The sequence below is a fragment of the Ranitomeya variabilis genome, chromosome 1 (genome assembly GCF_051348905.1).
Source record: "Ranitomeya variabilis isolate aRanVar5 chromosome 1, aRanVar5.hap1, whole genome shotgun sequence".
Classification (NCBI taxonomy): Eukaryota; Metazoa; Chordata; class Amphibia; order Anura; family Dendrobatidae; genus Ranitomeya; species Ranitomeya variabilis.
This window is the reverse complement of record NC_135232.1, coordinates 1,167,413,652-1,167,438,627: the sequence shown is the minus strand read 5'-3', so window position 1 is coordinate 1,167,438,627 and position 24,976 is coordinate 1,167,413,652. Positions and strand designations below refer to the sequence as shown.

The window sequence follows — 24,976 nt, the reverse complement described above, 5'->3', positions numbered from 1 at the left end:
AGAACACAGCACATGAGGGGAGACCCCGGACTGAGAGACGAGGACCCCGAGCACAGAGGACATGACCTGAACCAAGAGCCTGACACCACAGAACACAGCAAATGAGGGGAGACCCCAAACAGAGACGAGGACCCCGAGCACAGAGGACATGACCTGAACCAAGAGCCTGACACCAGAGAACACAGCACATGAGGGGAGACCCCGGACTGAGAGACGAGGACCCCGAGCACAGAGGACATGACCCGAACCAAGAGCCTGACACCACAGAACACAGCACATGAGGGGAGACCCCGGACTGAGAGACGAGGACCCCGAGCACTGAGGACATGACCTGAACCAAGAGCCTGACACCACAGAACACAGCACATGAGGGGAGACCCCGGGCTGAGAGACGAGGACCCCGAGCACTGAGGACATGACCTGAACCAAGAGCCTGACACCAGAGAACACAGCACATGAGGGGAGACCCCGGACTGAGAGACGAGGACCCCGAGCACTGAGGACATGACCTGAACCAAGAGCCTGGACACCACAGAACACAGCAAATGAGGGGAGACCCCGGGCTGAGAGACGAGGACCCCGAGCACTGAGGACATGACCCGAACCAAGAGCCTGACACCACAGAACACAGCACATGAGGGGAGACCCCGGGCTGAGAGACGAGGACCCCGAGCACTGAGGACATGACCCGAACCAAGAGCCTGACACCACAGAACACAGCACATGAGGGGAGACCCCGGACTGAGAGACGAGGACCCCGAGCACAGAGGACATGACCAGAACCAAGAGCCTGACACCAGAGAACACAGCACATGAGGGGAGACCCCGGACTGAGAGACGAGGACCCCGAGCACAGAGGACATGACCTGAACCAAGAGCCTGACACCACAGAACACAGCACATGAGGGGAGACCCCGGACTGAGAGACGAGGACCCCGAGCACAGAGGACATGACCAGAACCAGGAGCCTGACACCACAGAACACAGCACATGAGGGGAGACCCCGGACTGAGAGACGAGGACCCCGAGCACAGAGGACATGACCAGAACCAAGAGCCTGACACCAGAGAACACAGCACATGAGGGGAGACCCCGGACTGAGAGACGAGGACCCCGAGCACTGAGGACATGACCTGAACCAAGAGCCTGACACCACAGAACACAGCACATGAGGGGAGACCCCGGACTGAGAGACGAGGACCCCGAGCACAGAGGACATGACCTGAACCAAGAGCCTGACACCACAGAACACAGCACATGAGGGGAGACCCCGGACTGAGAGACGAGGACCCCGAGCACAGAGGACATGACCTGAACCAAGAGCCTGACACCACAGAACACAGCACGAGGGGAGACCCCAAACAGAGACGAGGACCCCAAGCACAGAGGACATGACCCGAACCAAGAGCCTGACACCACAGAACACAGCACATGAGGGGAGACCCCGGACTGAGAGACGAGGACCCCGAGCACAGAGGACATGACCAGAACCAAGAGCCTGACACCACAGAACACAGCACATAAGGGGAGACCCCGGACTGAGAGACGAGGACCCCGAGCACTGAGGACATGACCTGAACCAAGAGCCTGACACCACAGAACACAGCACATGAGGGGAGACCCCGGACTGAGAGACGAGGACCCCGAGCACTGAGGACATGACCTGAACCAAGAGCCTGACACCACAGAACACAGCACATGAGGGGAGACCCCGGGCTGAGAGACGAGGACCCCGAGCACTGAGGACATGACCTGAACCAAGAGCCTGACACCACAGAACACAGCACATGAGGGGAGACCCCGGGCTGAGAGACGAGGACCCCGAGCACTGAGGACATGACCTGAACCAGGAGCCTGACACCACAGAACACAGCACATGAGGGGAGACCCCAAACAGAGACGAGGACCACGAGCACAGAGGACATGACCCAAACCAAGAGCCTGACAGAACAGAACACAGCACATGAGGGGAGACCCCGGACTGAGAGACGAGGACCCTGAGCACTGAGGACATGACCAGAACCAGGAGCCTGACACCAGAGAACACAGCACATGAGGGGAGACCCCGGACTGAGAGACGAGGACCCCGAGCACAGAGGACATGACCAGAACCAGGAGCCTGACACCAGAGAACACAGCACATGAGGGGAGACCCCGGACTGAGAGACGAGGACCCCGAGCACAGAGGACATGACCCGAACCAAGAGCCTGACACCAGAGAACACAGCACATGAGGGGAGACCCCAAACAGAGACGAGGACCCCGAGCACAGAGGACATGACCAGAACCAAGAGCCTGACACCAGAGAACACAGCACATGAGGGGAGACCCCAAACAGAGACGAGGACCCCGAGCACAGAGGACATGACCTGAACCAAGAGCCTGACACCAGAGAACACAGCACATGAGGGGAGACCCTGGACTGAGAGACGAGGACCCCGAGCACTGAGGACATGACCTGAACCAAGAACCTGACACCAGAGAACACAGCACATGAGGGGAGACCCCGGACTGAGAGACGAGGACCCCGAGCACAGAGGACATGACCTGAACCAAGAGCCTGACACCACAGAACACAGCACATGAGGGGAGACCCCGGGCTGAGAGACGAGGACCCCGAGCACTGAGGACATGACCCGAACCAGGAGCCTGACACCAGAGAACACAGCACATGAGGGGAGACCCCGGGCTGAGAGACGAGGACCCCGAGCACAGAGGACATGACCTGAACCAAGAGCCTGACACCACAGAACACAGCACATGAGGGGAGACCCCGGACTGAGAGACACGAGGACCCCGAGCACTGAGGACATGACCTGAACCAAGAGCCTGACACCAGAGAACACAGCACATGAGGGGAGACCCCGGACTGAGAGACGAGGACCCCGAGCACTGAGGACATGACCTGAACCAAGAGCCTGAGACACCAGAGAACACAGCACATGAGGGGAGACCCCGGACTGAGAGACGAGGACCCCGAGCACAGAGGACATGACCTGAACCAGGAGCCTGACACCAGAGAACACAGCACATGAGGGGAGACCCCGGGCTGAGAGACACGAGGACCCCGAGCACAGAGGACATGACCTGAACCAAGAGCCTGACACCAGAGAACACAGCACATGAGGGGAGACCCCGGACTGAGAGACGAGGACCCCGAGCACTGAGGACATGACCTGAACCAAGAGCCTGAGACACCAGAGAACACAGCACATGAGGGGAGACCCCGGACTGAGAGACGAGGACCCCGAGCACAGAGGACATGACCTGAACCAAGAGCCTGACACCAGAGAACACAGCACATAAGGGGAGACCCCGGACTGAGAGACGAGGACCCCGAGCACTGAGGACATGACCTGAACCAAGAGCCTGAGACACCAGAGAACACAGCACATGAGGGGAGACCCCGGACTGAGAGACGAGGACCCCGAGCACAGAGGACATGACCAGAACCAAGAGCCTGACACCACAGAACACAGCACATGAGGGGAGACCCCGGACTGAGAGACGAGGACCCCGAGCACTGAGGACATGACCAGAACCAAGAGCCTGACACCACAGAACACAGCACATGAGGGGAGACCCCGGACTGAGAGACGAGGACCCCGAGCACTGAGGACATGACCAGAACCAAGAGCCTGACACCACAGAACACAGCACATGAGGGGAGACCCCAAACAGAGACGAGGACCCCGAGCACAGAGGACATGACCTGAACCAAGAGCCTGACACCACAGAACACAGCACATGAGGGGAGACCCCGGGCTGAGAGACGAGGACCCCGAGCACTGAGGACATGACCTGAACCAAGAGCCTGACACCACAGAACACAGCACATGAGGGGAGACCCCGGACTGAGAGACGAGGACCCCGAGCACAGAGGACATGACCTGAACCAAGAGCCTGACACCACAGAACACAGCACATGAGGGGAGACCCCGGACTGAGAGACGAGGCCCCCGAGCACAGAGGACATGACCTGAACCAAGAGCCTGACACCACAGAACACAGCACATGAGGGGAGACCCCGGACTGAGAGACGAGGACCCCGAGCACAGAGGACATGACCAGAACCAAGAGCCTGACACCACAGAACACAGCACATGAGGGGAGACCCCGGACTGAGAGACGAGGACCCCGAGCACAGAGGACATGACCTGAACCAAGAGCCTGACACCAGAGAACACAGCACATGAGGGGAGACCCCGGGCTGAGAGACGAGGACCCCGCAGACCGAGTACTGTACCTCCGGATGGCGCAGTCGGGCAGGACGCAGCTCACCAGGAACACATGAGCACCAATGAAGAGACGAAGGCAGAAGAGGCAGAGGCCGAGTGGAGCGTACAGGAGGAGCAGACCTCGGGACAGCAGATCAACGGGGAACCTGCAGGGGAGCAGAACACCTCAGCCGGGAGCAGCAGGTGACCCCTCCAACATTCGATCCCCCCATATACATCCGATCCCCCCTATCCTCCTCCCCTAGGCATCTAATCTCTCCATATCCTCCTCACCCGGTGCATTCAATCCTCCCGTATCCTCCTCCCTATATACATCCGATCCCCCGTATCCTCCTCCCCTGTGCATCCGAGCCCCCCGAAACCTCGTCCCCCTATACATCCGATCCCCCTGTATCCTCCTCCCCGTATACATCCGATCCCACCTGTATCTTCCTCCCCCTGTGCATCCAATCCCCCATATCCTCCTCCCAATATACATCCAATCCCCCGAATCCTCCTCCCCGTGCATCCAATCCCCCGAATCCTCCTCCCCATATACATCCGACCGCCCCGTATCCTCCTCCCCATGCATCCAATCCCCCATATCCTCCTCCCCGTGCATCCAATCCCCCCATATCCTCCTCCCCATATACATCCGATCCCACTGTATCCTCCTCCTCCTTATATTATTATTATTTATATAGCACCATTAATCCCATGGTGCTGTACATGAGAAGGGGTTACATACAGGGTTATAGATATCATTTACAGTAAACAGGTTTACAGTGACAGACTGGTACAGAGGGGAGAGGGGACCCTGTCCTTGCGGACTTACATTCTATGGGATAGTGGGGAAGAGACAAGGTCGGAGGTGCAGCAGCTCGGGCGGTGGTGAGGTGGCTGCTCTGGCGATGGTGAGGCGGCAGCTCTGGTGGTTGGTGAGGCGGTAGCATGGTTATTGCAGGCTGTAGGCTTTCCTGAAGAGATGGGTTTTCAGGTTCCATCTGAAGGATCCGAGGGTGGTGGATAATCGGACGTGTTGAGGCGTAGAATTCCAGAGGATGGGGGATATTCGGGAGAAGTCTTGGAGGTGGTTGTGTGAGGACAGAATAAGTGTGGAGGAGAGTAGGAGGTCTTGAGATGAACGAAGATTACGTGAGGGAAGATAGTGGGAGATTAGTTCAGAGATATAGGGAGGGGACAGGTTGTGGATGGCTTTGTAGATCAGTGTTAGTAGTTTGAACTGGATTCGTTGGGGGATTGGGAGCCAGTGGAGGGATTTGAAGAGGGGAGAAGCAGGGGAGTAGCGTGGAGAGAGGTGGATTAGCTGGGCAGCAGAGTTGAGGACAGACTGGAGTGGTGCAAGAGAGTTAGCGGGGAGGCCACAGAGGAAGGTGTTGCAGTACTCGAGGCGGGAGATGATGAGGGCATGCACAAGAGTTTTGGTAGATTGTGGGCTGAGGAAGGGACGGATTCTGGCAATATTTTTGAGTTGGAGGCGACAGGGGGTGGCAAGAGTTTGGACGTGCGGTTTGAAGGACTGGGCAGAGTCGAGAGTTACCCCGAGGCAGCGGATTCCAGGTGCGGGAGAGAGCGTGATGCCGTTTACCATAATAGATAGGTCAGGTAAGGGGATACGTGAGATGGGGGAAAGATGATGAGTTCGGTTTTGTCTACATTGAGTTTTAGGAAGCGAGAGGTGAAGAAGGAGGATATGGCTGACAGACACTTCGGGATTCTGGACAGCAGGGAGGTGACATCTGGGCCAGAGAGGTAGATCTGAGTGTCATCTGCATACAGTTGGTACTGGAAGCCATGGGACTTTATGAGTTGTCCTAGGCCAAGGGTATAGATGGAAAAAAGTAGGGGTCCTAGGACAGAGCCTTGAGGGACTCCAACAGAGAGAGGGCGGGATGAGGAGGTGGTGTGGGAGTGGGAAACGCTAAATGTGCAATCGGAAAGGTATGACAGGTTATATACATCCGATCCCCGTATCCTCCTCCCTCTGTGCATCCAATCCCTCCATATCCTCCTCCCCACATACAGCCAATCCCCCATATCCTCCTACCCCTGTGCATCCGATCCCCCCGTATCATCCTCCCTCTGTGCATCCAATCCCTCATATCTTCCCCCCGTGCATCCAATCCCTCATATCCTCCTCCCCATAAACATCCGATCCCCCATATACATCTGACCCCCTGTACATCCAATCCCCCCATATCCTCCTCCCCATATACATCCGACCCCCCCGTATCCTCCTCCCCGTGCATCCAATCCCCCCATATCCTCCTCCCCATATACATCCAATCCCCCATATCCCCCTCCCCCTGTGCATCCGATCCCCAGTATCCTCCTCCCAATATACATCCGATCCCCGGTATCCTCCTCCCCGTGCATCCAATCCCCCATAAACATCCTATCCCCCCCATATCCTCCTCCCCATATACATTAGATCCCCCATATCCTCCTCCTGTACATCCAATCCTCCCATATCCTGCCCATATACATCCGATCCCACTGTATCCTCCTCCTCCTTATATTATTATTATTTATATAGCACCATTAATTCCGTGGTGCTGTACATGAGAAAGGGGTTACATACAGGGTTATAAATATAATTTACAGTAATCAAGTTTACAGTAACACACTGGTACAGAGGGGAGAGGACCCTGTCCTTGCAGACTTACATTCTATGGGATAGTGGGGAAGAGACAGGAGGTCGGAGGTGCGGCAGCTCGGGTGGTCGGAGGTGCGGCAGCTCGGGCGGTTGGTGAGGCGGCAGCTCGGGCGGTTGGTGAGGCGGCAGCTCGGGTGGTTGGTGAGGCGGCAGCTCGGGTGGTTGGTGAGGTGGCAGCTCGGGTGGGGAGGTGGCTGCTCTGGCGATGGTGAGGCGGTAGAATGGTTATTGCAGGCTGTAGCCTTTCCTGAAGAGATGGGTTTTCAGGTTCCGCCTGAAGGATCCGAGGGTGGTGGATAATCGGATGTGTTGAGGCGTGGAATTCCAGAGGATGGGGGATTTTTGGGAGAAATCTTGGAGGTGGTTGTGTGAGGAACGAATAAGTGTGGAGGAGAGTAGGAGGTCTTGGGAGGATCGGAGATTACGTGAGGGAAGATATTGAGAGATTAGGTCAGAGATATAGGGAGGGGACAGGTTGTGGACGGCTTTGTAGATCAGTGTTAGTAGTTTGAACTGGATTCGTTGGGGGATTGGGAGCCAGTGGAGGGATTTGCAGAGGGGTGAAGCAGGGGAGCAGTGAGGAGAGAGGTGGATTAGGCGAGCAGCAGCGTTGAGGACAGACTGGAGTGGTGCAAGAGAGTCAGCGGGGAGGCCACAGAGGAGGGTGTTGCAGTAGTCGAGGCGGGAGATGATGAGGGCATGCACACGAGTTTTAGTAGACTGTGGGCTGAGGAAGGGACGGATTCTGGTAATATTTTTGAGTTGGAGGCGACAAAAGGTGGCAAGAGTTTGGACAAGGCAGAGTCGAGAGTTACCCCGAGGCAGCGGATTTCAGGTCAGAGAGCATGATGCCGTTTAACATAATAGATAGATCAGGTAGGGGGGATACGTGAGATGGGGGAAAGATGATGAGTTCGGTTTTGTCTACATTGAGTTTTAGGAAGCGAGAGGTGAAGAAGGAGGATATGGCTGACAGACACTTCGGGATTCTGGACAGCAGAGAGGTGACATCTGGGCCAGAGAGGTAGATCTGAGTGTCATCTGCATACAGGTGGTACTGGAAGCCATGGGACTTTAGGAGTTGTCCTAGGCCAAGGGTATAGATGGAAAATACTCAAGCTACTTACCAGGTAGCGGTGTTTTTCAGGAGTCCATGACAGCACTAACGAGAGAGGGGATCCGCCCTTCAGGGACAGGAAACCTACAGAGATAAAAGGGCGGCACCTCTCTCCCGCATCAGTTGGATTACAGAGCATGAGAGGACCTCCATTGATTAGTAACACATAAATATCTAACACATTTCACCTTGTGACTAAATTTTGTAGAAAATTAACCTACATGAGAATATACTTATCGTGGTGAAACCCATACTAGTAGAAAGGGAGGGAATATAGGAGTGCTGTCATGGACTCCTGAAAAACACCGCTACCTGGTAAGTAGCTTGAGTATTTATTCAGTCGTCATGACAGCACTAACGAGAGAATTACAGAGAATGAGCATTAGGGAGGGACTACTGCTTCCAGCACCCTTCTACCAAATGTGAGATCGTTGGAGCCACCAAGATCTAATCTATAATGATTAAAGAAAGTAGATGGAGATGACCATGTGGCCGCCTTACATATGTCCTCAATCGACACCTCCGATCTCTCTGCCCAGGAAGTCGCCATGGCACGAGTGGAATGAGCTCTTACGCCTTCCGGGACTTCTAGGCCACCTGCTGAATAAGCCAAAGAAATCGCCTCCCTAATCCATCTACCTAAGGTGTTTTTGGACACCCTAAACCCTTTCCTGACTCCCTGATAGGAAATAAACAAGGAATTATCTTTTTTCCAGGGGTCTGTTAAAGAAATATATTTAAGAAGGCATCTTTTGACATCCAACGTATGGAGTTTGAGTTCCTTTTGGTTTTTAGGATTAGGACAAAAAGTGGGGAGATTTATCTCCTGAAGTCTGTGGAACTTTGACGCTACCTTCGGAAGATAGAGGGGATCAGTTCTTAATACTACCCTATCTTCTCTAATCTGCATATATGGAGTCAGTTTAGAGAGGGCCTGTAAATCACTAACTCTCCTAGCCGACGTAAGAGCAACCAAGAGAGCTGTTTTTACGGACAGGATCTTTATAGAAGCAGATTCTAAAGGCTCAAAGGGGGGTTCCGTTAACGCTGAGAGGACCAGGTTTAAGTCCCACGGGGCTAGTCTTTTCTTAACGATGGGTCTTGATCTAGCCACCGCTTTAATAAAACGAGCAATCCAATAGTTTTTAGCTAATCCACAATTATACAATGCGCCTAAGGCTGAAACTTGGACTCTAAGGGTGCTTGTAGCTAGCCCCATCTCTAGACCTCTCTGCAGGAACTCCAAGATTTTTGGAATATTAGCTTTCTGACTCAAAACTGATCCTGAAACCGACAGGAATTTTCTCCAAATTCTAACATAAATATTTGTCGTGGAATCTTTTCTACTTTTTAATAGGGTAATAATAAGTCCATCTGAAAACCCCTTTTTCTTTAGCAATGACCCTTCAAATCCCACGCCGTCAGATGTAAACTGGCCACTCGTGGATGGAAGATTGGACCCTGTGAGAGGAGGTCTGGGAGTTCTGGGAGAATCCACGGTTGAGAAATGGACATTTTTCTCAGCCAAGGAAACCACGGCCTCCTGGGCCAGAACGGCGCTATCAGGATTACATGAGCTCTGTCCTCCCGAATCTTCCTGAGAACAACCGGGATCAAGTTCAATGGGGGAAAGGCGTAAGCTATATTGAAGTGCCATGGAATTAGGAGGGTATCCACCGCATCCGGATTGTCTCTGGGGTTTAGGGAACAAAACCGGCGACACTTATTGTTTTCTTTGTTGGCGAAGAGGTCTATCTGTGGACACCCCCAACGACGGGTGATTTGATCGAAGATGGCCTGATTGAGAACCCAATCTCCTTGCCCGAGCTTCCTGCGACTTAGAAAGTCGGCCATGACGTTGTATTTCCCTCTTATATGCAGTGATGTGAGCGACAGTAGATGATTTTCGGCTATCTGATTGTCTGAGAATAGCCTGACGTGATGGCCCTGTAAGGACATAAGGAAATGGCTCAGAGCTCGTTCTACAGCCAATAACTCTTTAAGGTTAGATGACAAATTCTGTTCGGAACGTGACCAAACCCCCTGGACCCACATATCACCCATATGTGCCCCCCATCCTTTGGGACTAGCATCTGTGGTCACTACACGCGATATATGGTTTATCCAGGGAACACCATTACGTAGGTTTGGGGTGTGTAACCACCAACGTAAAGACTGAATAGTGGAATTAGACAAGGAAAAGGAACTATCCAAGTGACCCTCTAACAGACGAGTGTTGTACAAAACCTCCCACTGTAGGACTCTGGTGTGGTACTGGGCCCAAAGCACCGCCGGGATACACGACGTGAGTGAGCCTAACAGTGACATCGCTCCCCTCAATGTTACCAATGGATTGTCAATCACTTTTAGTATCTGTCGTTGGATTTTTTCTAACTTAACATCAGGTAGACGGCATTCCTGTAACCTTGAGTCTAATATGAGACCCAGGAATTCTTGAACCTCTAGAGGCTGTAACGATGATTTTTTAAAATTAATTATCCAACCCAACCTTTGCAAGGCTGTAATTACTTTGTGAAGTTGGGACGTGCAGTGTGATTGAGAGTTTCCTATTATTAATAGGTCATCCAGATATGGAACTATGAGAATATTCTGCTCATGGAGATGTGCCATGACCTCTACCATTATCTTCGTGAACACCCGAGGGGCCACTGCAACGCCAAAGGGGAGTGCTCTGTATTGGAAGTGTTTAACCGATTCCCCTAAGAGGACTGCAACTCTTAAATAGCGCTGGTGTTCTACGTGTATGGGGACATGATAATATGCGTCTTTAAGATCTAAGACGACCATAAAACACCTGTCAAACAATAACTTTATTGCGGATTTGACCGACTCCATTTTAAATGATGGGATCCACAAAAACCTGTTTAGGCCCTTAAGGTTTATAACGGTGCGAAAAGTATTATCTGGCTTTTTAATCAAAAAGAGGGGAGAATAGAATCCTTTACCTCTTTGTACTTCAGGAACCTCCACCAAAACGCCTTTCTGTTGGAGTTCCTGGACCTCAGTTTCTAACGCCAGCTGTTCTGCAGGAGAAGAACGCACCGGAGTTACTAGAAATCTATCGATAGGAGTGATCTGAAAGTCAAACTTTAGCCCAACTTCAACAATGTTCAGGACCCACGGGCTATTAGAAATATTACGCCAAGCCGGATAGAAGGCTAGAAGCCTGCCCCCTACCCGGTCCGCCAGTCATTGTGGCTTCCTGTTGTCTCGAAAGGAATTAAACATGTAGCCTCTACCTCTCTTTTTATTGGCATCATATCTGGGCTTTTCTCTATTCGATCTTGTTCGGTCAAACCACCTTCTGTTAGTACCTCGTCTGTAAGTGGGTCTACCGAGGTAGGGAAAGCGTTTCTTACTACCCCCCGCTTTTTCTAACAATTCATCTAGAATCGGACCGAATAAGTGCGCCCCTTCGCACGGAATGCTGCATAATTTGGATCTGGCCTGCATGTCCCCTTGCCAACATTTCAGCCAGATTGCTCTACGGGCTGAATTAGAAAGTGCGGCCGACCTGGCTGCCAACTTGACAGAGTCCGCTGAAGCATCGGCCAGATAAGCCGCAGCCCCCTGAATCATAGAGAGGGAGGATAACATTTCGTCTCTCGGGGTTTTGTTTTTCAGCTGATCTTCCAGGCTATCCAACCATACCATCAAAGAGCGTGCTGTACAGGTGGCTGCGATTGACGGTCTGAGAGCCCCTGCTGAAGTCTCCCAAGCTCCCTTGAGAAACACATCAGCCCTCCTGTCAAGTGGGTCCTTTAAAGTTCCCAGATCCTCAAATGGCAGAGAGGATTGCTTGGAAGTCTTAGCTACGGCTGCATCAAGTTTCGGGGCTTTATCCCACGTCGCTGATGCGGATTCTTCGAATGGATACTTCCGTTTAAAGGATGGAGGAAGAGAACCTTTCCTTTCCGTTTTTTTCCATTCTCTGGAAATTAGGGAGCTAACTTTCTCTACCACCGGAAAGCATCGGCGGGATTTACGGTCCAACCCTTTGAACATCACGTCTTGCATGGACTTTTCTGTCGGCGTTTGCTCAATTCCAATTGTGTTATTTACTGCCTTTACAAGGCGGTCTATCCGGTCAAATGAAAAACAAGAATGCCCGTACTCAGTGTCCGAGGATGATACTGATGTTTGAGAAGCTTCTGACTTCAGATCTCCTAAGTCACTGTCCTCACGTGAACTTGGGGATCCCGGCTCTATTCTTTTAGACCCCTTACTATGAGACTGGGATCTTGAGCTTCTAATTTCCTCTCCTCCGCTATTAAACACTGGATACACGGACCACATAGTTTTTTAAAGTAATCATCCGGGAGAGGAATGCCACATTCCGTACACTCCTTGTGCTTAGACTTAGAGGACCGTTTTTTTTCCTGATTCAAAAAAAGGGAAAATAAGGGGAGACACAAATCACTAAGTGAACTTTCACGATGATCACTTACCCCTACAGTGTCTGAGTGGTACCGAAGATTGCGGGGGGACCCTCTCCACCGAAGCAACATCCATACGGCTTGAGGACTTTCCGGCTTTAGAAGATTGATCAGCTCTACCTCCAGGACGACTACTGCCACTAGAACGTCGCTGGGTGTTCGCTGCATGGGGCTTCTCCAGGGGTTGACACTGTTGCTCACAAGGCAACGGATCCTGCTCCTGAGACTCCATTGTATGAATGGATGTGAAGCATGAGGAAGCCATCACAGAATCATTAAGTAGCCGGCCCCCAAAGGTACCTCCCCCAGCTGGGGGTCAGCAGGCCAATCCTGGTGAACTGCCTGGTACAAGATAGTATGTGGGAGGCCCCTCCCACGAGACCCCCGCCAATGGTACTCACACTATTAGCCAGGAAGCACTGCCCATACTTCCAAACGAAAAAACCGCCATGCGCACTGCGCCAGGGAAGACCGAACGGGCGCCGCCATGTTTTTTGCCGGTGCGACGCACTGCGCATGCGCCAAACGTCATCGCATGCTGCCGATCAAAGCCCCGCCCCTTCTCGCGTGTCCCTTCCGGTGCGCTGCTTCCAGGACGACGAACGCAGCGCTCGTGCTAACTAGAACGCCAACGCCACCGGCCGCAGCCGCCCCCAGAGGGGAACGCTACCGCAACACAAGCGCCGGTAGTAGAGGCACCGCAATATGCCTGCCAGGAGGAACTACCCTAAGAGGGAGCACCTAATCTATCGACGGTCGGAAGAAGGGCCTCCCACACAATACTCACCCGTACCTGCGGCGATGGGACACCGGTCGAGACAGCACTCCCCCTGAAGGCTGCTCCTGCCATGCTGCTGCCTACCCCCACAGCCCTCTGTGGTGTGGCACTTCCAGCATCGCGACCAACACCGTGGAAGGGGACCTCCCGCCTCGGTGAGTCGGATCTGGGACAGAATCTTCTTTCTTCACCTTCTTCTTAAAGGTACATCTGTAGGGTCCCCTGTCAGGGACAGGAAACCAACTGATGCGGGAGAGAGGTGCCGCCCTTTTATCTCTGTAGGTTTCCTGTCCCTGAAGGGCGGATCCCCTCTCTCATTAGTGCTGTCATGACGACTGAATAAAAAGCAGGGGCCCTAGGACAGATCCTTGAGGGACTCCAACAGAGAGAGGGCGGGATGAGGAGGTGGTGTGGGAGTGGGAAACGCTAAATGTGCAGTTGGACAGGTATGACAGGTTATATACATCCAATCCCCGTATCCTCCTCCCTCTGTGCATCCAATCCCTCCATATCCTCCTCCCCACATACAGCCAATCCCCCATATCCTCCTACCCCTGTGCCTCCGATCTCCCCGTATCATCCTCCCTCTGTGCATCCAATCCCTCATATCTTCCCCCCGTGCATCCAATCCCCCATATCCTCCTCCCCATAAACATCCAATCCCCATATACATCTGACCCCCCTGTATCCTCTTCCCCCTGTACATCCGATCCCCCCATATCCTCCTCCTCCTGTGCATCCAATCCCCCATATCCTCCTCCCCATAAACATCCAATCCCCATATACATCTGACCCCCCTGTATCCTCCTCCCCCTTTACATCCGATCCCCCCTTTTCTTCTTCCCCTCTGTCAGGAATATGTGTTTGATTCGATACTATCACGCACACTGAGCTCTGCTACATCCATTAGGTCTGTGTACAGACACACGCTGTGGGCTTTCTGACCCCCCTCACAGCTCCTTCTCCCTGCTGACAATACAGCAGTAATGTGAAAGTCCAGTGTGGGATTCCTTCACCCCCCCTCAAGAATGTGGGAGTGAGCAGAAACCTTCCTTTGTCTGAACCGTGTGCTTCATTGTGAATCAGAGTTATTCAAGATGGAATAATTCTACCCCAGGTAGTGAGATAGGTGTGAAAGTTACATATTTGGGATGTGCCAGGGTAGAGCGACACGCACAATGTTTTTCTAAGCTCAGCACCTAGCAGAAATGGATTACTACTTAACCCCTTCACCCCGCAGCCTGTTTTCACCTAAGTGACACGGCCAATTTTTACAATTCTGACCACTGTCACTTTATGAGGTCACAACTCTGAAACTCTTCAACGGATCCTGGTGATTCTGAGATTGTTTTCTCGTGACATATTGTACTTTATGATAGTGGTAAAACTTCTTCGATATGACTTGCATTTATTTGTGAAAAAAACAGAAATTTGTCGAAAATTATGAAAATTTAGCAATTTTCAATCTTTTAGTTTTTATGCCCTTAAATTAGAGAGTTATATCACATAATATAGTTAATAAACAACATTTCCCACATGTCTGCTTTACATCAGCACAATTTTGGAAACATAATTTTTTTTTTGTTAGGGAGTTATAAGGGTTAAAAGTTGACCAGCGATTTCTCATTTTTGCAACAAAATTTGCAAAACCATTTTTTTTACGGACCACCTCACACTTGAAGTGACTTTGAGGGGTCTATATGACAGAAAATGTCCAAAAGTGACACCATTCTAAAAACTGCACCCCTCAAGGTACTCAAAACCACATTCAAAAAGTTTATTAACCCTTCAGGTGCTTCACAGGAATTTTTGGAATGTTTAAAAAAAATTGAACATTTAACTTTTTTTTCACAAAATTTTTACTTCAGATCCAATTTGTTTTATTTTACCAAGGGTAACAGGAGAAATTGGACTAAAAAAGTCGTTGTACAATTTGTCCTGAGTATGCCGATACCCCACATGTTGGGGTAAACCATTGATTGGGCACATGGCAGAGCTCGGAAGGGAAGGAGCGCCATTTGACTTTTCAATGCAAAATTGGCTGGAATTGAGATCGGAACCCATGTCGTGTTTGGAGAGCCCCTGATGTGCCTAAACAGTGGAAACCCCCACAAGTGACACCATTTTGGAAAGTAGACCCTCTAAGGAACTAATCTAGATGTGTGGTCAGCACTTTGAACCTCCAAGTGCTTCACAGAAGTTTATAATGTAGAGCCGTAAAAAAAATTAATATTAATTTTCACAAAAAATTATCTTTTTGCCCCAAATTTTTTATTTTCCCAAGGGTAACAGGATAAATTGGACCCCAAAAGTTGTTGTGCAATTTGTCCTGAGTACGCTGATACTTCATATATGGGGATAAACCACTGTTTGGGCGCATAGCAGAGCTCGGAAGGGAAGGAGCGCCATTTGACTTTTCAATGCAAAATTGGCTGGAATTGAGATCGGAACCCATGTCGTGTTTGGAGAGCCCCTGATGTGCCTAAACAGTGGAAACCCCCACAAGTGACACCATTTTGGAAAGAAGACCCCCTAAGGAACTTATTTAGATGTGTGGTGAGCACTTTTAACCCCCAGTTGTTTCACTAAAGTTTAGAATGTAGCGCTGTGAAAATTAAAAAATCATTTTTTCTTTCCACAAAATGATGTTTTAGCCCCCACATTTTTATTTTCCCAAGGGTAACAGGAGAAATTGGACAACAAATGTTGTTGTCCAATTTGTCCTGAGTACGCTGATACCCCATATATGGGGGGGAACCACTGTTTGGGCGCACGGCAGAGCTTGGAAGGGAAGGAGCGCCGTTTGAAATGCAGACTTAGATGAATTGGTCTGCAGGTGTCATGTTGCATTTGCAGAGCCCCTGATGTGCCTAAACAGTAGAAACCCCCCACAAATGACCCCATATTGGAAACTAGACCCCCCACGGAACTTATCTAGATGTGTTGTGAGAACTTTGAACCAACAAGTGTTTCACTACAGTTTATCACGCAGAGCCGTGAAAATAAAAAATCTTTTTTTTTTTACACGAAAATTATATTTTAGCCCCCATGTTTTTATTTTCCCAAGGGTAAGGCTGGTTTCACACTTGCGTTTTTATCTGCATGCGTTTTTTAAAAAAACGCATGTGTGAAAAAACGCATGTAAACGCGGTAAAACACATGCGTTTTTATAGAAAAACACAAGAAAACAAGAAAAAACCCTAACCCTACCCCTAACCTGAAATACGTGGCACTGAAATACGTGGCACTGAAATACGTGGCACTATGACTGTCAGAAAATGTTCATTAACCCCTTCCCGACATGTGACGGTATAGTACGTCACATGTCGGGACCCCCGCTTTGATGTGCGCTCCGGCGGTGAGCGCACATCAAAGTCGCGACATGTCAGCTGTTTTTTACAGCTGACATGTGCGCGCAATAGCGGCGGGTGAAATCGCGATCACCCGCCGCTATTAACTAGTTAAATGCCGCTGTCAAGCGCAGACAGCGGCATTTAACTACCGCATCCGGCCGTGCGGCCGGATATGAGCGCATCGCCGACCCCCGTCACATGATCGGGGGTCGGCGATGTGTCAGGAAGGTAACCATAGAGGTCCTTGAGACCTCTATGGTTACTGATTGCCGGTGGCTGTGAGCGCCCCCCTGTGGTCGGCGCTCACAGCACACCTGCAAATCTGCTGTGTAGCAGCGATCTTATGATCACTGCTGCATAGCAGAGCCGATCGCGTTGTGCCTGCTTCTAGCCTCCCATGGAGGCTATTGAAGCATGGCAAAAGTAAAAAAAAAAAGTTTTTAAAAATGTGAAAAAAATAAAAAAAATATAAAAGTTTAAATCACCCCCCTTTCGCCCCAATCAAAATAAATCAATAAAAAAAAAACCCAACCTACACATATTTGGTATCGCCGCGTTCAGAATCGCCCGATCTATCAATAAAAAAAAAGCATTAACCTGATCGCTAAATGGCGTAATGAGAAAAAAATTCGAAACGCCAGATTTACGTTTTTTTGGTCGCCACGACATTGCATTAAAATGCAATAACGGGCGATCAAAAGAACGTATCTACACCAAAATGCTATCATTAAAAACGCCAGCTCGGCACGCAAAAAATAAGCCCTCACCTGACCCCAGATCACGAAAAATGGAGACGCTACGAGTATCGGAAAATGGCGCAATTTTGTTTTGTTTTGTTTTTTGCAAAGTTTGGAATTTTTTTTCACCACTTAGGTGAAAAATAACCTAGTCATGTTAGGTGTCTATAAACTCGTAGTGACCTGGAGAATCATAATGGCAGGTCAGTTTTAGCATTTAGTGAACCTAGCAAAATAGGCAAGCAAAAAACAAGTGTGGGATTGCACTTTTTTTGCAATTTCACTGCACTTGGAATTTTTTTCCCGTTTTCTAGTACACGACATGCTAAAACCAATGATGTCGTTCAAAAGTACAACTCGTCCCGCAAAAAATAAGCCCTCACATGGCCAAATTGACGGAAAAATAAAAAAGTTATGGCTCTGGGAAGGAGGGTAGCGAAAAACGAAAATGGAAAAACGGAAAAAGCTCCGGGGGTGAAGGGGTTAAACGGTTAGGGATGAGTTTAGGGGTAGGGTTAGGGTTTGGATCCCTTTATCACCTTGATGGTGGTGGGTGACTTTTCAGTGTGTCTTCTGGTTTTTTTCTATAAAAACGCATGCGTTTTTAACGCAAACGCATTGAGATCGGACGCCATGTCGCGTTTGGAGAGCCCCTGATGTGCCTAAACAGTGAAAACTCCCCAATTCTAACTGAAACCCCAACCCTAACCCCAACCCTAACCCTAGTCCTAACCCTAGCGCTACTTTCACACTAGCGTTTTTTTTGCATACATCGCAATGCGTCGTTTTGGCGAAAAAACGCATCCTGCAAAGTCATCTGCAGGATGCGTTTTTTTCCCCATAGACTAACATTAGCGACGTATTGACACACGTCGCAAGCGTCGTGCGACGGTTGCGTCGTGTTTTGGCGGACCGCCGGCAGCAAAAAGCGTTACATGTAACTTTTTTTGTGCCGACGGTCCACCATTTCCGACCGCGCATGCGCGGCTGGAACTCCGCCCCCACCTCCCCGCTCCTCACAATTGGGCAGTGGATGCGTGGAAAAACAGCATCCGTTGCCCCCGTTGTGCGGCGCTTGCACAGTATGCGTCGGTATGTCGGGCCGACGCAGCGCGACGGCCCCGTACCGACGCTAGTGTGAAAGTAGCCTAACGGGAAAATGGAAATAAATATATTTTTTAAAATTTTATTATTTTTTCTAACTAAGGGGTGATGAAGGGGGATTTGATTTACTTATATAGCGGTTTTTGGGCGGATTTTTATGACTGGCAGCCATCACACACTAAAAGACGCTTTTTTTTATCACCACATTTTGAGAGCTATAATTTTTCCATATTTTGGTCCACAGAGTCATGTGAGGTCTTGTTTTTTGCGGGACGAGTTGACGTTTTTATTGGTACCATTTTCGGGTACATGACATTTTTTGATCGGTTTTTATTCCGATTTTTGGGAGGCGGAATGAACAAAAACCAGCAATTCCTGAAATTCTTTTAGGGGGGGCGTTTATACCGTTCCACGTGTGATAAAATTGATAAAGCAGTTTTATTCTTCAGGTCAGTACGATTACAGCGATACCTCATTTATGTAATTTTTTTATGTTTTGGCGCTTTTACACAATAAAAACTATTTTATATAAAAAAAATAATTGTTTTTGCATCGCTTTATTATGAGGACTATAACTTTTTTATTTTTCTGCTGATGACGATGTATGGCGGCTTTTTTTTTGCGGGACAAGATGACGTTTTCAGCGGTACCATGGTTATTTATATCCGTCTTTTTGATCGCGTGTTATTCCACTTTTTGTTTGGCGGTATGAGAATAAAGCGTTGTTTTTTGCCTCGTTTTTTTTTACGGTGTTCACTGAAGGGGTTAACTAGTGATATAGTTTTATAGGTGGGGTCGTTACGGACGCGGCAATACTAAATATGTGTACTTTTATTGTGTGGTTTTTTTTTATTTAGATAAAGAAATGTATTTATGGGAATATTTTTTTTTTTTTTCTTCTTTATTTAGGAATTTATTTATTTATTTTTTTTTACACATGTGGAAAATTTTTTTTTTTACTTTTTTACTTTGTCCCAGGGGGGGACATCACAGATCGTTGATCAGACAGTGTGCACAGCACTCTGTCTGATCACCGATGTGACAGGCACATTGCAGGGGCTTGCCGGCGCCTGCTATGAGGAATTCTCAGCAGACGCTGGCAAGCAGGGGATCCAGGGACTCCTTCCAGGTCACCGGAGCAGCGCGATTTCATCGCGCTGCTCCGGTGGGAGAGCGCAGGGAGCCTCCGTCCCTGCGCGATCCCCCTCTATGCCGCTGTCACTATTGACAGCGGCATCAGAGGGGTTAAATGCCTGCAATCGGCGACAGCGCCGATCGTGGGCATTGCTGCGGGGTGTCAGCTGTCATATACAGCTGACACCCGCACCCGATCACCGCGGCGCTCAGCGTGAGACCGCGGTGATCGATGCGCCGTACTAGTACTGCGGCTGGCACTAATGCAGTGCCGGCAGCGCCGTACTAGTACGGTGCATGGCACGAAGGGGCTAAAGGGCCACTGTCACCCCCTCCAGCCACCTTGTGCAGCAGTAATGCTGCAGTCTAACAAGGTGGCTCTTTTAGTTTCAGGTGCATGTATTACCAAAATAAAGGGTTTTATATTTTCGCCAAAATACCTTTCTTTAGCCAGGGAGGCAGGTCCTCACCCCCCTGCAGTCTGCAAGCCTGGCTGTGACGTCAGACGGCCAGAGCTCGCTGCGCCTGCACCAAACAGCGATACACAGCGCAGGCGCCGGATTTCATGGGTAAACAGCGCTGAGGGGGCGGTGCCTGGCACCCCTGAACATTTGAGTGACGGCAGTGTGGCGTTACAAGCAGAGGGGTGAGGACCTGCCTCCCTGGCTAAAGAAAGGTATTTTGGCGAAAATATAAAACCCTTTATTTTGGTAATACATACACCTAAAACTAAAAGAGCCACCTTGTTAGAATGCAGCATTACTGCTGCACAAGGTGGCTGGAGGGGGTGACAGTGGCCCTTTAACCGGGTCACACAGCTACCCCATGTGTAGACAAATGGAAGCTAACCTCGTGGGCAGCCATGTAATACTTTCATCGTCACTTTACAAGGTTCCCAGCGTACGCTAGGACGAATAGGAATTTTAATAAAGTTCTGAGTCTCTTTGGAAAGGGGAGTGGAGTCCATGGCGCAGCCCACTCAGTGATGTCACGACCAAGGGTTATAAGATAGTGGGACCTCATTTTGCACTAGTCTTCGCCCAGGGAGCCAGATAAGAGACGCTCTGTAGTGCATCTTGATGTCACCCCTACCCCACGCCGCATGGTCAGCCATGATATGAGAGACCTGTAAGTTTTTTTTCTTCTTTTAATCCTTTTTATTTTGTAATTGTCTGTACATACATGATTGTCTCATTTTGGTAATATCCTTTTATATACTTTTGCAAACACTGCCTAATATTTTTTGGAGTAAAAGTTATAAAATTTACTAGCTTTATTTTCCTTGCTCTAAAACATACCCCAAGTCCTCTGAAGTAAATTATGCGACTGATTGGGTTGGCTCCTGACCAGCTATTAGTGATAGGAATAGGCGCTGGTGGCAGCAGATCGGACGGAGCTTGCTGGGTAACGCTGGCAGTGACGGAACGGGGTTTATAAGTGTATTGCTCGGCTGTGGCTGGAAATAATTATATCACCCTCACGGCAGCATGCCCAATAGCCAGTACCCGACTGGGCAGCCTTTCTGCGACTAATTATCCTAAGTGCAGTTCCCTGACTGACCTGAGGGTAAAGGGGGCGCCAGAGAGCTGCAAGTTCCAAACCGGAACTGGGATATAAATAAAACCCTGAAGAAGGAACCAGGGGCAACCAAACACCCCCGATTCATGACATATTGGTGGCAGCAGTGGGATAATCAAAAATATTCCCCCTGTGATTCATGACAACATCTGATCCCCCGGTATTCTCCTCCCCCTGTAGTCTCCTCCCCCTGTACATCTGATCCCTCGTATCCATCTCCATGTGTACAGTCCCTGACATGTCGCTTATCCATGTTATGTAAATAAAAGCTCATAACCTGACGTTAAATTCATCCATTGGTTGTATAAATTATTCTTTTGAAAGCTGAAACCCTCCGAAATGTGGTTTAGGTTAAGAAAATAAATTGGCATCAATGCAGAAATATTAATCAGTTAACGGAAACAGAATGGTCAGATTTTGGCAAGACAAACGTTTTGTCGCCTGGTGATATAATGCACCCAATCCTAGTTTACATCCTCACCTGTGCTCAGTAAATGATCTGTAAATTAGTGTGTGTGTATAAAAAGAAACCCCCGCATCCTCCTCCCCCTGTACATCAGACCCCCGCATCCTCCTCCCCCTGTACATCAGACCCCCGCATCCCCCTCCCCCTGTACATCAGACCCCCGCATCCTCCTCCCCCTGTACATCAGACCCCCGCATCCTCCTCCCCCTGTACATCAGACCCCCGCATCCTCCTCCCCCTGTACATCAGACCCCCGCATCCTCCTCCCCCTGTACTTCAGACCCCCGCATCCTCCTCCCCCTGTACATCAGACCCCCGCATCCTCCTCCCCCTGTACATCAGACCCCCGCATCCTCCTCCCCCTGTACATCAGACCCCCGCATCCTCCTCCCCCTGTACATCAGACCCCCGCATCCTCCTCCCCCTGTACATCAGACCCCCGCATCCTCCTCCCCCTGTACATCAGACCCCCGCATCCTCCTCCCCCTGTACATCAGACCCCCGCATCCTCCTCCCCCTGTACATCAGACCCCCGCATCCTCCTCCCCCTGTACATCAGACCCCCGCATCCTCCTCCCCCTGTACATCAGACCCCCGCATCCTCCTCCCCCTGTACATCAGACCCCCGCATCCTCCTCCCCCTGTACATCAGACCCCCGCATCCTCCTCCCCCTGTACATCAGACCCCCGCATCCTCCTCCCCCTGTACATCAGACCCCCGCATCCTCCTCCCCCTGTACATCAGACCCCCGCATCCTCCTCCCCCTGTACATCAGACCCCCGCATCCTCCTCCCTTGTACATCTGATCCCTCCGTATTCTCCTCCCCCTGTACATTCGATCCCCCCGCATCGCCTCCTCTTACCTTTGCCTCTCCAACATCTGCTCCAGTCGCGGCTGCTCCATCTTGTGTGGATGATGATCCTCCCGATATTTCATCACTCCCTGCAGAGAGGATCCACCACTATAATAACCTCCAACATCCACGCCGTGCACAGGACACCTCCTCCGGTGGTCTCCCCCCTAGTCCTCTCCGGGGGTCTCTCTCTCCCCCCCCCAGTCCTCTCCTCCGGGAGTGTCTCTCTCCCCCCATTCCCCTCCTTCGGGGGTCTCTCTCCCCCCCAGTCGTCTCCTCCGGGGGTGTCTCTCTCTCTCTCTCCTCCCCAGTCCTCTCCTCCGGGGGTCTCTCTCCCCCCCAGTCCTCTCCTCCGGGGGTCTCTCTCCCCCCCCCCAGTCCTCTCCTCCGGGGGTCTCTCTCCCCCCCCCCCAGTCCTCTCCTCCGGGGGTCTCTCCCCCCCCCCAGTCCTCTCCTCCGGGGGCCTCTCTCCCCCCCCCCAGTCCTCTCCTTCGGGGGTCTCTCTCCCCCCCCCCAGTCCTCTCCTCCGGGGGCCTCTCTCCCCCCCCCCCCAGTCCTCTCCTCCGGGGGCCTCTCTCCCCCCCCCCAGTCCTCTCCTCCGGGGGCCTCTCTCCCCCCAGTCCTCTCCTCCGGGTCTCTCTCTCCCCCCAGTCCTCTCCTCCGGGGGTCTCTCTCCCCCCCAGTCCTCTCCTCCGGGGGTCTCTCTCCCCCCCAGTCCTCTCCTCCGGGGGTCTCTCTCTCCCCCCAGTCCTCTCCTCCGGGGGTCTCTCTCTCCCCCCAGTCCTCTCCTCCGGGGGTCTCTCTCTCCCCCCAGTCCTCTCCTCCCGTGGTCTCCCCCCCAGTCCTCTCCTCCGGGGGTCTCTCTCCCCCCAGTCCTCTCCTCCGGGTCTCTCTCTCCCCCGGGTCTCTCTCTCCCCCCAGTCCTCTCCTCCGGGGGTCTCTCTCCCCCCCAGTCCTCTCCTCCGGGGGTCTCTCTCCCCCCAGTCCTCTCCTCCCGTGGTCTCTCTCCCCCCCCAGTCCTCTCCTCCCGTGGTCTCTCTCCCCCCCAGTCCTCTCCTCCGGGGGCCTCTCTCCCCCCAGTCCTCTCCTCCGGGTCTCTCTCTCCCCCCAGTCCTCTCCTCCGGGGGTCTCTCTCCCCCCCAGTCCTCTCCTCCGGGGGTCTCTCTCCCCCCCAGTCCTCTCCTCCGGGGGTCTCTCTCTCCCCCCAGTCCTCTCCTCCGGGGGTCTCTCTCTCCCCCCAGTCCTCTCCTCCGGGGGTCTCTCTCTCCCCCCAGTCCTCTCCTCCCGTGGTCTCCCCCCCAGTCCTCTCCTCCGGGGGTCTCTCTCCCCCCAGTCCTCTCCTCCGGGTCTCTCTCTCCCCCGGGTCTCTCTCTCCCCCCAGTCCTCTCCTCCGGGGGTCTCTCTCCCCCCCAGTCCTCTCCTCCGGGGGTCTCTCTCCCCCCCAGTCCTCTCCTCCGGGGGTCTCTCTCTCCCCCCAGTCCTCTCCTCCCGTGGTCTCCCCCCCAGTCCTCTCCTCTGGGGGTCTCTCTCCCCCCCAGTCCTCTCCTCCGGGGGTCTCTCTCCCTCCAGTCCTCTCCTCCGGGGGTCTCTCTCCCCCCCAGTCCTCTCCTCCGGGGGTCTCTCTCCCCCCAGTCCTCTCCTCTGGGGGTCTCTCTCCCCCCCAGTCCTCTCCTCCGGGGGTCTCTCTCCCCCCAGTCCTCTCCTCTGGGGGTCTCTCTCCCCCCCAGTCCTCTCCTCCGGGGGTCTCTCTCCTCCCCAGTCCTCTCCTCCCGTGGTCTCTCTCCCCCCCCAGTCCTCTCCTCCGGGGGTCTCTCTCCCTCCAGTCCTCTCCTCCGGGGGTCTCTCTCCCCCCCAGTCCTCTCCTCCGGGGGTCTCTCTCCCCCCCAGTCCTCTCCTCCGGGGGTCTCTCTCCCCCCAGTCCTCTCCTCTGGGGGTCTCTCTCCCCCCCAGTCCTCTCCTCCGGGGGTCTCTCTCCTCCCCAGTCCTCTCCTCCCGTGGTCTCTCTCCCCCCCCAGTCCTCTCCTCCCGTGGTCTCTCTCCCCCCCAGTCCTCTCCTCCGGGGATCTCTCTCCCCCCAGTCCTCTCCTCCGGGGGTCTCTCTCCCCCCCAGTCCTCTCCTCCGGGGGTCTCTCTCCCCCCAGTCCTCTCCTCCGGTGGTCTCTGTCTCTCCGGGAGTCTCCCGTTCTCACCCTCTCATCCTCCCGGGATCCGCCATGTTGACAGCTGACGTGAACAGCGCTGATTGGCTGCTCGGAGGACGCTGGGAGCGGAGGCCAGACACTAGAGGCCGCGCAGTCCTCACCACCCCATGAGCACACACTTCTGTGCGGAGGGCGGGTATGCTGTGGGCGTGGTCATGATACTCATTGTCTCATTACTGGAGGGGACTGATGCCGTGGAGGATGCTGGGAAGTGCTGGCGGACATGACGCTACGTGTTCGTCCTTCCGAGTATTTGGCGTCACTCTGACCGGAAGTGGAGATGTGAGGGCGGAAGTAAGGGG

General features: G+C 52.2%; 2 protein-coding genes across 3 annotated transcripts in view; one reads left to right on the top strand and one right to left on the bottom strand.

Moving 5' to 3' along the window:
- Positions 1 to 24,794, bottom strand: part of AUP1 (AUP1 lipid droplet regulating VLDL assembly factor) — a 34,795-nt gene extending 10,001 nt beyond the window's left edge. For both annotated transcript variants that reach the window (XM_077280481.1, XM_077280482.1), the window contains exons 1-3: positions 24,663 to 24,794; positions 22,483 to 22,562; positions 4,247 to 4,384 (exon numbers count right to left, since the gene is read on the bottom strand). In XM_077280481.1, the coding sequence (XP_077136596.1) occupies positions 4,247 to 4,384; positions 22,483 to 22,556 (212 nt within the window). In that variant the 5' untranslated portion in view covers positions 22,557 to 22,562; positions 24,663 to 24,794. The remainder of the gene's footprint in view (positions 1 to 4,246; positions 4,385 to 22,482; positions 22,563 to 24,662) is intronic.
- A 45-nt stretch (positions 24,795 to 24,839) lies between these two features.
- DQX1 (DEAQ-box RNA dependent ATPase 1) overlaps positions 24,840 to 24,976 on the top strand; it is a 108,862-nt gene continuing 108,725 nt past the window's right edge. Inside the window, exon 1 of the mRNA XM_077280478.1 lies at positions 24,840 to 24,968. The gene's annotated coding sequence lies outside the window, so the exon portion shown is untranslated. The remainder of the gene's footprint in view (positions 24,969 to 24,976) is intronic.